Genomic DNA, 12,591 nt, shown 5'->3' on the forward strand with positions numbered 1-12,591 from the left:
GATGCCTGGCTCCATAGGGCCAGCAAGGAGGGCTCTGCTTTAGAGACATGCAGATGTCATAGCCTTAGGAGAGATGAATGCTCTAATTCTGCATTGTTTCGCTCCCTAAATGACTTGACTCATCAGCCTCTGAGTAGCCCCTAAGCATACCCTATATGGAAGGTTAAGGCCTATCTTCCTTAGATGGAAAAGTTTTGCTGGTACCTGAGTATGTCCATTTAGGGTCTGGCATCTTGTCTTCATGGTGGGGGAAGGTGATGAGCCCCCTCCCCTATCCCCCTCAGGTGATAAGCATTCCTGGACCCCTGGAGACAGGGGCGGGCACTTGGCTGATAGGTTGCTTACTGGGAGTGTCCTGTGACCCTGGCCCCTGCGCAGACCCTTTTTAGACATGGAACAGCATTGGTTCCAGGACTCCATGCAACGTGTATCTATGTGATCTCCTGTGTCCTGGCTCCTGGCTCGTCTCCAGTCATCATGGAGTCCCAATTCAGCTCTCCATTGGAGCTGAATTGGATTGTTGGTACTGTTTTTGTTCTTTCTTTCCTCTCTAGCCTGTTTCCTAGCTGTGTTATGTGTATTTGGGGGCTGCAGGCCTTTGTAACAACGGGCTGCCTGCAGCCTGCTAACTGTGAAATAAAGACTCCCTTATTCAATCTACCTAAAAGTGGCTTCTGGGATGATTCACCTTACAACCCCAACAGCAGTGATTGTAGACAGCACACCAGAACACAGATTTCCTGAAACTGAAGTAGGCCCTGAGAGGAGATTTGAGCTGGTACAGCTTCTTTCCAGGCTTTGCCTTTAGGGATTTTAGGGGAAAAAAAAAAAAACCCTTTAAACAAGGTTAGCTAGACCTTGGCTCCAACCTTCCCACTTCCTGGAATGGAAAGAATGCCTCTAGGTTCCCCTCCCTTTAACATCCTAACCCATCTTGATTGTTCTGTTAAGGACTGACCCATAAAACAGATAGGTTGTAATCTGGCTCCAACTGGTGACAGCATGTGCTTATGGTAAACCCTGCCTTTCACACATGCTTACGGTAAACTCCGCCTATTGGCCACCTGTGTGTGGTCTGGTATGACCTTACAATCCTTTGTGTGTGTTACGATCCCATTGGTCACCTGCGCGTGACCAGGCTTGACCTCATGGATTTTGCCTTTAAAAACCAAAGAATGGGGGTCACTCGAGGTTGCAGTATCAGCTCCCGAGCTTGTGCTGCGGCCCTGGCCGGTCAGTGTGGGAACCTTCTCAATAAAGTTGCTCCTTTATTAACAACTTTGTTGCGGTGGGCTCTGTCACTCCGGACGACTAGGTGGGCTTGCCTGCCTGAGTAGGGGGTCTTCCTACTTGTAAGGTCTGCACCTGGATGGCGAGCAGACTCCACCCTCCTCGCAGCAGTCTCCACCCAGTACCTGCGTTACCTAGGCAACTGGGATACCTGGAAGAGGTCACGTCCGCATCTGCTGAGGTCACATCCTAACCTGATGTGGCCACACCTTTCTCCCACCTGATCCCACTTCCCTTTACCTGGCCACACCTTTCCCCGCCCATACCCTAGATAAGGGCTAGCCCAGGCCCAGACCCCTCTCTCTCTCTCTTTTTCTCTCTCTCCCTTTTTTTCTCTCTCTGTTCGTTTCTAGCTCTTGCTGCTCTTTTCTTGCTCTCTTGCTCTCTCTCTTTCCCAGCCACGTGGAATGCCAACCTTGCCTGGTCCCAGCAGGTCTACCCCTTACCTGAATACCACGTGAGTGCTACTGTTCTTACCCCTCTCTCTGCTCTTTTCTCTCTCTTTCCTCTCTTCCCAGCTCTCTCTCATTCCCAGGCCTTTCCCAGCCACGTGGAGTGCCACCCTTGCCTGGTCCCAGCAGGTCTACTGAATAAACCTACCCCTTACCTGAATACCACATGCGTGCTGGTGCGGTTCTTACTCACCTACCTCTTTTTAAAAACCTAACATAAATGGTGCCGTGACTCGGATAAAGGCTTAAAGTCAGGATAGCTGGGATTTCTCTGTTTTTTTCTTCTTTTTCTTTTTTTTGTTCTTCCCTTTTTGCTCTGAGGAATACCTGCAGTTCTGACGGCCTTTTGCAAACCAGTCTGTCTGCGGCGGAATCAACGCATCGATACCATTGCTGCCTTCACATCCATGTCCACACTTCTCTACTCTGGTGAGTGAAACTACTCTACGGCTCTCTGTTGCTCAGTCTCTGTCCAGACGTGGCGCCACGCCAGAGAGCTCCTACGGCCTTTAGCTGAAAGGCGGTCACCTCTGAAGCTGAGGATGCTTGGCTTTGGGGGCTTGGCCATTTCTCTCTAGAGGGCTCTGGGGGAAGTCGGGACGCCGCTTCTGCCTGGTCAGCTCTCCTTCACTCACCAGACTGACTCTCCTACTCATTTAATGGGGTGCTGCGAATCACGCCTGAGCCGTGAAACCCCTTTGAAATGTCTCCCGCGCTCCCTGGAAAGCCAGAGAGCCTCATTTTTATGCCATTCTCAGAAGTACACAGTTTTTGCTACTGCAATGGTAAATGATCAGAAGTCTGTTTACTTTCGGGCTTTCTTTGCTCTCTCTCTGCCATTCATGTCCAACTTTCCCTATCTCTCCCTTTCTCTTTTCTACAACTTTTTGGCTTGTGCCTTGAAGAGTGCGACGCAGGCTGGGTCCCAGGGACCCCCCTCTAGGTTCCCTCTCAAAGGCTAGCCAATGTAGGCTTAATCTATTCAGGCTTTCTTTGCATTCTTTCAGAAATTCGCCATCTTGAATCCGCCATCTTGGCCACGTGGTGGGTTAAGGGTTTGGCCCCATCTGACCCTTAACCTTCCACTAAGTTTACTATTCCATCTATTCTAAGGTGCCTTGCTAACAAGTTGCTGTTTTCACAGGCCCTAGTAACTGAGGCCCAACCATCTGATGTGCTTTGTTAGCAAAGATGTCTAAATGTTGTCAAAATTTTAGGTTTTGAGTTTTGCCTTTTTTGTTTTGTGTTGTGTATTCCACTACTGACTACATGGTTCTAAAATACTGGGCATATTTATGCTAAAATTTTCATCACATCTAATGAGTTTTGTCATTTCAGAATATTTGTTGGCAATTCTTGATAAGAACCAGGTAAGCTCTACTTATTCTACTTGATCTCCTTGTTGCCTTAATTGGAAATAATAAAGGGCTTTTGTGGCAAAGATTTCAGTTCAAAGCCAGCTCGGGCTAAAAAATCCCTAAGACTCCGTCTCCCAGCTAAACTCTGCAAGTGGTACTATAACTCAGTGTGGCAGAGTGCTAGCCTTGAGCAGAAGTGCTCAGGGACAGTGCCCAGGCCTTGAGTTCAAACCTCCTTAAATACTAGTGGTACTATAACTCAAAGTGGTTCAGTGCTAGCCTTGAGCGGAAGCGCTCAGGGACAGTGCCCAGGCCTTGAGTTCAAATCTTGAATACCAACTGGGACAAGCCATCCCAGCAACGAGCACCTAGACTCAGCCAGTCTAGGGAACAAGGGAACGTTGAAAGGAGTAAGAGGAGATGATGTCACATCAGCTACTTTGTGCCTGCCCTTTCAAAATTAACCTGAGCCGGGAGGTCAGTAGAAGTAAGAAGCCTGCCCAGCCAATGTCTATACCTGTCTACCTATTAACTGAACAGGAATTTCTATTCTTGCCTTTGTCACCTGACTTCTCTACCTAGTCGCCAGATGTCAGAAGTAACTAGGGACATTTCTACCAACATTTTCAGCCCCAAGTCCTTCCTCTTGCCATTTATTTGCTCTCTAGTATTTTTTTTCCAGCCCCTCAATGCTCATGAGACTTCTCCAGATTTCATCTAAGGACTCACGCCACCAAGGGACAGCTGCTGCTCACTGCCTTCTCTGGGAGGAGACCAAATTCCAGCCTTTTACCCCTATTGTCGACGCCCCTTGTCAGCAGGAAGTAGCCAGAGAGAATCCTCGCCCTATTTCATGATTATTAAAAGGCTGGAATGTAAGGTCTGCACCTGGATGGCGAGCAGACTCCACCCTCCTCGCAGCAGTCTCCACCCAGTACCTGCGTTACCTAGGCAACTGGGATACCTGGAAGAGGTCACGTCCGCATCTGCTGAGGTCACATCCTAACCTGATGTGGCCACACCTTTCTCCCACCTGATCCCACTTCCCTTTACCTGGCCACACCTTTCCCCGCCCATACCCTAGATAAGGGCTAGCCCAGGCCCAGACCCCTCTCTCTCTCTCTTTTTCTCTCTCTCCCTTTTTTTCTCTCTCTGTTCGTTTCTAGCTCTTGCTGCTCTTTTCTTGCTCTCTTGCTCTCTCTCTTTCCCAGCCACGTGGAATGCCAACCTTGCCTGGTCCCAGCAGGTCTACCCCTTACCTGAATACCACGTGAGTGCTACTGTTCTTACCCCTCTCTCTGCTCTTTTCTCTCTCTTTCCTCTCTTCCCAGCTCTCTCTCATTCCCAGGCCTTTCCCAGCCACGTGGAGTGCCACCCTTGCCTGGTCCCAGCAGGTCTACTGAATAAACCTACCCCTTACCTGAATACCACATGCGTGCTGGTGCAGTTCTTACTCGGCTTCCTCTTTTTAAAAACCTAACACTACTACAAAACAAATAAGAGCCTCTTCCAATCTGGATTTACTCCCCAAACTAAAGGTAAGAGCAAATATAAAAATAAATAAATAAATATGGAAATGAAGTGGCCTCTTGCAGTTTAGCAGTCTCTTTCTCTTTCTGTTGTAATTACTGCCTGCTTAGGCAGGCAGGCTGGTACCTTTTCTTCTCACCTTTTCCATAGCCCTCTCCTTAGGCTTCTTACCAAAATGTGCCCATAGATCAATGGGGTCAATTTTGTTAACAGCATTATTCTAAGAGAAGCAAAGTAGGCATGTTTTGTTGCTGCTTTAGGTGCTTATTGTAAATCTGGATTTATGTCTGACATAAACAAAGAGTAATTTAATCAGTAGATAACATACTGGCTCCAGGCTCCATTTCCTATTGACTTCCTTTCAGGGTACCTTAGGAAAAAAGAGTGTTTAAGAGTGGGGTATTGAGAAATATCACAAATGTGTGTCTTTTTTTTTTCTTGTTTGCACCAGAAAAACAGTTCTAGATATCAGTCTTCACAGTGCAGAACTCAAGAGGACAGAACAATTTCTAAATGGATTTCTCTTGATAAAAGGCAATTTCATGACTATTTTATCTCGCTGTATTTTTGCAGGGATGAGGACCGTAGCAGTGCATTGTTTGGGATGAAAATCAATGCTTCAGTTGCTTTGACTCTGAGCTCTAAGATAGCAAGTGTCTTAGTTACATTGCAAGTCTTCTTGCTTCATAAACTTATGATTTCTTTTTCCCCCTTTTGTGTGTGTGTGGTGGGGGAAGGGCATTTGTATATTCTAGGCATGTGCTCTGCCACTGTGCTACATCCTACGCTAGGTTTATAGGTTCCTGACACTAATTGGGGAAAAGAAGCTTTTCCTTAGCAACATACTTACCCCTAGATAATGGCCATCAATAAACACCACAGGGAGAGAGGGCGCTTCCGAGACTCGCCGGCATCGCTCATCTAACTCTTTTCCATACTCGCCATTCAGAGCTATGTTTTTCTCTTCAAATTTCACTCGATGATTTTGGAAAATCTTTCTAACCAGTTCACATCTTTCAAAGGTTGTCCTTACCACTCGAAGGCAAGTGGTATAAATCACCACACGGTCAAATTCAAGGTCAGTTGATGGTTGCTGAAGGGAAAACATTGCAATGTGAATACATTTGCTCTTACTCTTACTCCTTACTGTTTTAAGACAAGATTCTTATTAACAAATTTCATTAGGTATCTTTGTACATTAAAGGCATGCAATAAATTATCCCTTCTTGTCCATTTAAAGACATGTCAGGTGCCAGTGGTGTAATCCTAATCCTAATCTCAGGAGGCTGAGATCTAAGGTTCCTGGTTAGAGGCCAGCCCAGGCAGAAAAGTCCCCATAACACTCTTATCTCCAATTAACCACTCAAAAACCGGAAGTGGCATTGTGGCTCAAGTGGCAGAGTGCTAGCCTTGAGTACAGAGAGGCTCAGGACTACACTCAGGCCCCTAGTTCAATTATCACAACTGGAAAAAAAAAAGACATGTCTTTTTAAGTTGGAGCACCTCTAATTTAGGTAGCAATAACTATCAATATAATTTAAATGAAATGATTTTACTTTTCTCCTTTCTTTCCATATATCAAATAATTTTTAAATTGATGATATTGCACCAGGGATGGCATGTAATAAAATAATGGATAGCTGATTTTTTTTTACATTTGTAGACATTAATTGATTGCTGTCTCTGTCCCTTAAATTGAATATTTGATAATAGAGCATTACCACATAATTCTCAAACTTAGCATTTAACCAATTGAAAATTCTGTTATACATCCATTTGCCAAAATTTGTAGTCTTCTGAGCTGGGAACCACAGCTCTGTATCATAGGTTTGCTTTGAATTGAAGTAGTACCATATACACACATGTTCTCTACTGGGCTACAGTGTTCGGACATGCAATTAGAAGGTATACCACAAGGAGAAAAGGACTGACAGCCCAGAATGGGATCCAGTCCAGAATGTGATTCATAGAAAGCAACAGAGTAGGCAGGAGTCAAAGACAGACATTAAAACACAACAAGGAATCGGACACACTAGAATAGACAAAAGCCACATTCAAAACCAAGGTAAAGACTGGCCAAGGTGAAAACCATTTTCCCTGCCATACATCTGACATCATTTCCTGCTTGCCTTGGAAAGCCTGACTTGAGCATGGCTCGTGTGTACAAAAGATCCATAGGAAGTAGGTCCTCACATCAATGGGAAAGCTCATTTTCATCTTGTTTTCCCCAGGATGACTTGAAAGAGCTGAACAGAACGTCACTGTATGTTATGAGAACAAGAGCTCTATGAGTCTCCGAGGGTATGATCATTTGGTTTTCAAACATGTCACAAAAGACATGTGCTGAAGATTTGTCTGATAACCTGTAGTGCTCTTGGGAGAGGGTAGGACCTTTAGGAAGTGGTACCTAGTGTGAGGAAGTGAGGTCTTTCAGGATGTGCCCTTAAAGAAGATATTGTTTCCTTTGCCTCTTCCTTTCTCTTCCTCTCTGCTTCCTGGCTGCCATAAGATGAGCAGTTTCCTTTACCACACATTCACCTCAATGACACACGATGTTGTCACTGGCCCAGAGTGATAGGACCCAGTGACCATGGACCGAAACTTCTGAAACCAGAGCCCAAATCAATATTTATTCCTTTGGTGTTGAGTCTCTGGGGTATTTTTCCCTGTTATGGAAAGCTACCTTTTTTAAAAAAAAAAAATCACAACATAATTGCCTAAACCCTGTGAAGTCCAAACTTTGAGACCATTCCAGGAAACTAAATACTGAAACCCATTGTGTTATATACATTACCATTTTCTTCTGCCCTCAACATAGCATAGAAGTGAGTTAAGTTGAAAACCCAGAGGCCTGGAAGGGCCAAGGAGTTATCAGGAATGTGAGGATATGTCAAGAGTAATAGACGATTTGACAGGGAGAGTGGCATCTAAAAGGGAAAGATGTCACACAGCTTCAGGCAGTTGCTGGTTTGCAGACATGTGACTGTCCAACAAAACCTACTCTTGTTGGAAATGATTGCCTTATACAGAGGCTGAGAACCTGAAAATTCCTGATTTGCATTTGTTTGCATCTAATTTGAAATTCTTTTAAAGACCATACAGACTAATATATCTGAGGGTGAAACATGAAACAGGTCAGCTTTCTCTCACTTTAACAATACCTGAGAAAATACACTTAAAGAGAAAAAAGGTTGCTGGGGTTCACAAGTTTAGAAGTTTCAGTCCTGTTGCCTTAGCCTTGTGGGGATACAGCACATAATGATGAGATCTTTGTGGAGGAGCAAAAACACTCACTTCATGGCCAAGAAGCAAAGGGGAGGAAAAGCAAGGGATCAGAGTCCTGGAATCCCCTTAGAGCGCATGCCTCAGTGACCTACAGACCTTCCCATAGCCACAGCTTTTAAAGGTATCACCACTTCCCAATAATACCATGCTAGGAAGCAAGTGTGGGCCGTTAGGTTCTATTTTAGAACCACACTATAACACACACAACATCAAGTGCTAACCTGTTAACACAAAGGTAGGAAGAATACATGCGTTTGAATACCAGACCCTGTTCCTGGTCATCTTTGAGTCTTTGGAAAGCAAATGAGCTATTCTTACATGTCAGTATTCTCATCTGTAATGGAATAATACTACTTACTTAGCAAATCTGCTGATGAGACTAAGTAGGAGAGACTGCTACAAAAACAACTAGTGGAGGCCTCTAAAGACAGGATTATCTAAGTTGAATAGAGGAAAATACTACCCTTCCCATAGCAGAATATTTACAAGTAAAAAGCCAAGCTGAAGGTAGTAGAAATCAGAGTAATTAATGACAAAAGATAGGTCATTGTTGTGCTTTCGATCAATAAGCACTCTAGGATAAGCCCAAGACTCTCTGCTCACACTCATAATCATGAGGAAGGGAGCAAGGAACTTACCAATGATCTGGTAGCTTTTGGAAGAAGAGCAAAGTTCTTTTTATGATCATTCTAGAAGAATTTTAACTTTTCCTTTGGGTGTGTTTCATCCCTATTGTTACCTACTGCTTTAGTGAGGATGCTCAGTTCTGTGCTTAGTATAAAGGATGAAGGTGCACAACTTTGCATGTGCAAAATATCAGGAGGAAACATCTTTGGGTTTTCCCTTTGGTTATGATTAGCTGTGGGTTTTTTTAATGAGTGCTTTTATTGTGATGGGGAAATGTTTTACCTGTTTGGGTGGGATTTTTTTTTTATCATGAAAGGATGTTGGGCTTGGTATACATGATATTTTGTGAAACTCTGCTACATGGCAAGAAAATTGGGTTTATGTCTCTTTAAGATAATTGCTAGCTATTCATTCACCCCTTAGAATAATTTATTTGTGGGCTGAGGTCTGACTCAAGTGGTAGCAAGTCTGCCTAAAATAATTTATTTGCCAAATACAGGAGTAGATAATAGGTTTGTAATAATGGACAATTGATACAATTGTTTACCGGCATGGAGCTCATGCCTTAAAGTATTAAAAGACTATAAATTACATAAAATATAAAATTATGAACTCTTAGGTATAATGAAGCAAATGTACAAACTGTTAGAAGCCATTTTGTAAAGTGTCTCCTGTTCTTATCATAGAGCTAAGGAGGAATTTTTTTGGCATTTGAGTTGAGATAGGAAGAATGAGGAGGTAACAGATATTAATTGCCTTAGCTCCAGAAGAAAATACTACATGCAATGCAACTATCTTGAGATGGGAGGAACATGATGGCATGCTTGAAACTCTTCAACGAATTTTTCTTGAAACTCAGAGAGGGACAAATAAAATGCTACTTAGCTACTCTGTACAGGAATTCAGGATTGACATCCTGTTCTATTTCATAACCCCTTTGAAGATCTAGAGCAATTAATAAAAGATCAATGAGAGATTAAAGGAGGATGCCAGGGGTTACACTCTCTCCAAAAGAGATGAAAGACAGAAGCACTAGAGTACACAGTTGCATAAGATGTGCCCCACACAAACCTAGCAACATAATCTGAACAAATAGTCTGCTGGGATTGAGTAGTCCACTGAGCAATGACACTCGATCGCCCTGCTAATCCCCTTGTTCTAAAATCTGAAATTGATTATGGGACAAGTCTCAGGTAAAAAGGTATGTATTGGAAGAGGCTATTCAATTAAATATCTCTTAAAAAAAGATCTTACACAATTTTTGGTATAGTTCAGAAGAAGATATTCCTAGAGTTAAGGGTAGGTATATTGGGTGATTTGTCAACATCTTTTCCAGTTTTAAATGATATGGTCTTGGGGGAATAAAAATCCTCTTCAGCAGTTGCTTCATTCTCTTTCTCTCATCAGATTTGTCACAGCATCTGGCCAGAAATCTAAAAATAACCTCTGTGTGGCTCACTGTCCCCCTTCTCCCTCCCTGAATGTTACCATGGGAATCACATGGTGGATGGCAGCCACCCAGACAGCCCAGGAAAGCCACTGGAGGGGGCAGCATTCTGGCTCTCGGGGAAATCTATACAGTGATAAAGGCAGGCTGCTTCCACCACGCAAAGGTCATGTGCATAGACACACAAACATAGCAACTAAAGTACCATCTCTGCAGGGAAGGATTTCGATGATGAATTTACAGTTTAACATAATGAATACCAAGAAGCTGAAACAAGACTTGGAATGGGCAGTGAAGTTCAAGGAGGGGGCAGACCAATGGAGAGAGGAAGAATGGGTGAACAGAGTCATACTATTCAGGCACATATGTGAAAGTGAAACCTGGTAAATAGAGGAGGTGGGTGGGGTCATGGGAGAGATGGGGCACAATGAGGATAGGGTGACACGGAACTAGAAGCATTGTATTCACAAATCGACAGGTTGCATTGAAATTCTTTTGTACAACTACCTAAGGATAATAAAAATAAATACGTATTTTTAAAAGGTGAATCTCAGGACATCTGGAACCTCATGACAGGCCTGCAGCAAATTCATATGTGTTGGACAGGGGTAAAAATGGAACTAAGGGATTACCAATAGCTAACCTGTGTCCACAGCCTGCAGTTCTCTGGGCAGTAGCCAATAAATTGAATCACTTGCTCATCCAGAGACACTTAGAAGCTTTCACACTAGACCTGCCCAGGGTTTGTTTGTGAGGATGTTTCTGGAAGTGATTAGCCTTCATTATCATTAGAAAGTACATGATCCTTCCCAACATAAGTGGACACCAAGCAATACTTAGAGGACCTGAATAGAACAGAAAGGCAGAGGATTCATCCAGTCTTTCTACCTGATTACTGGAACTAAGACACCTATCTTCTTATCTCAGTGTTTCTGGTTCTCAGGTCTTTGGTCTTAGACATGAATCTATAACTCTTAGCTCTCAGCTATCAAGCATTCTAAGTATACTCATTGGTTTTCTGGGGTCTCCAGCTTGTAAACTGGAAATCAAGGGACTCTTCCATCTCTATGATCCTGTGAGTGAGTATCACATAATAAATCCCTTATTAGATATAGATTTTGACTCTTATGCATACATACATATTACATACATCCATAGGCTCTGTTTCTCTGGAAACATCTAACAGCTATTTGAATTTGAGAATCTCAGTTTACTTTTCTATCATTGGCTTTTCTCTAATATGGAGTTATCATCTAACCCATGAGGGAGCTATAAATTCCTATGTAAAATGCACCTGAAATGCATGGTTAATTGTGCAACTTTACAAACTTTACACCCAGGGTTATTGCTCAGAATCAGATGGCTGGGGAAAGAGGAACTCAGTTTTACTTCAGGAATCTTCTTGGAAACGACATTCCTGCAAAAGAATCTGTCTTCCAAGGTGAATACTTTGGTTTCTATAGAAATAGTTACAAATATTACTCATCATCATTTTATACTTGCTGGGTTTTATCTGAAGATAAAATCCACATCAAGGTGAATACACAAATCACTGTATTCAAGAGGAATCCCAAAGTAATGATCTTAAAATGGTGTATAGTCAGAAAGCAAGTGAATCGAGGGTACCCTGTAAATGGAGATTTGCTTAACATGTTTTTCCCCCTTATTTTGAAACAGTTAAGTGATAAATCCAAAAGGAAGAGACCTAAAACATTGGCCAATGTCATCATCATGAGTAGTTAGATAACCCTGCAACAATATTTTTTATAACGTCCTTGACCTTCTTCCTCTATAAAACACTGCTGTTCCCTCTTAAAAGAAAAGCTGTGCTTCCCTCTCCACTCCCCCTCTTGAATAAATATCAAACAACAAAAGAAGAAATTGTCTCCAGTTTTCTCCAACAAGGAAAATGCCTGAATAATCAGCTAAATATAATCAATTTTTTTTTAGTAGATTTGAATGTGATGAGAATCTCTTTCAGGGGCTGAAATACTTGTATCTCATTTCAGCTTGATGTTTTCATAAGTTCCAGATGAAAAGACGTGATCTCAGCCTCTGTGGAATTCCCAGAATAAATTGAGAAGAGAAAGCAACAAAGGCCCGTGAAAATCCAGAGGTTGAGAAGTTTGGCCTCAGCCCTAGGCAAACCTTCATTCTTGTTTCTTCCTTGGGTTCAAGGTTTAACTCTTGGGTTCCTCTGACTACATTGTCTCAACCTCTCGTAAATATGCTCTTCCTTAGTCTTAATACTGTGAACAGTTAAAAACTGTTGGAAAACGTTTATGGGAAGATTGGAGGTCAATGCAAGAAGTTAACAAATGTGTTCTATGGGTCATGCATCCTTTAACCTTTTAAGTTAGATAAGCACTTTTATTATATTTACTTCACAAATGAAAAAGTCTACGGTACAGAGAAGTATGTGTCCACTCTAAATTCAGATAACTAGCGAATATTTGGAGTTAGTACTTGATGCAATTAATAGAACTCAAGTCTTTATATGACTTATTAACTATGTATTGACTGTGATTTATCGACACCACATCACATTTGGTAAAGAACAAGAAGTTAAAGGAAGTAAGAGGATTTATGAGTCCTATTGTTT

At 42.6% G+C, this 12,591-nt stretch overlaps 1 protein-coding gene across 1 annotated transcript in view; it reads right to left on the reverse strand.

The window, feature by feature from the left end:
- Positions 1 to 12,591, reverse strand: part of Grxcr1 (glutaredoxin and cysteine rich domain containing 1) — a 105,136-nt gene that overhangs the window by 50,613 nt on the left and 41,932 nt on the right. Inside the window, exon 2 of the mRNA XM_070012314.1 lies at positions 5,481 to 5,723. Within this exon, the coding sequence (XP_069868415.1) occupies positions 5,481 to 5,723 (243 nt within the window). The remainder of the gene's footprint in view (positions 1 to 5,480; positions 5,724 to 12,591) is intronic.

Source organism: Dipodomys merriami, unplaced genomic scaffold (genome assembly GCF_024711535.1).
Source record: "Dipodomys merriami isolate MVZ:Mamm:240054 unplaced genomic scaffold, mDipMer1.0.p SCAF_9, whole genome shotgun sequence".
In the NCBI taxonomy this organism is placed as follows: Eukaryota; Metazoa; Chordata; class Mammalia; order Rodentia; family Heteromyidae; genus Dipodomys; species Dipodomys merriami.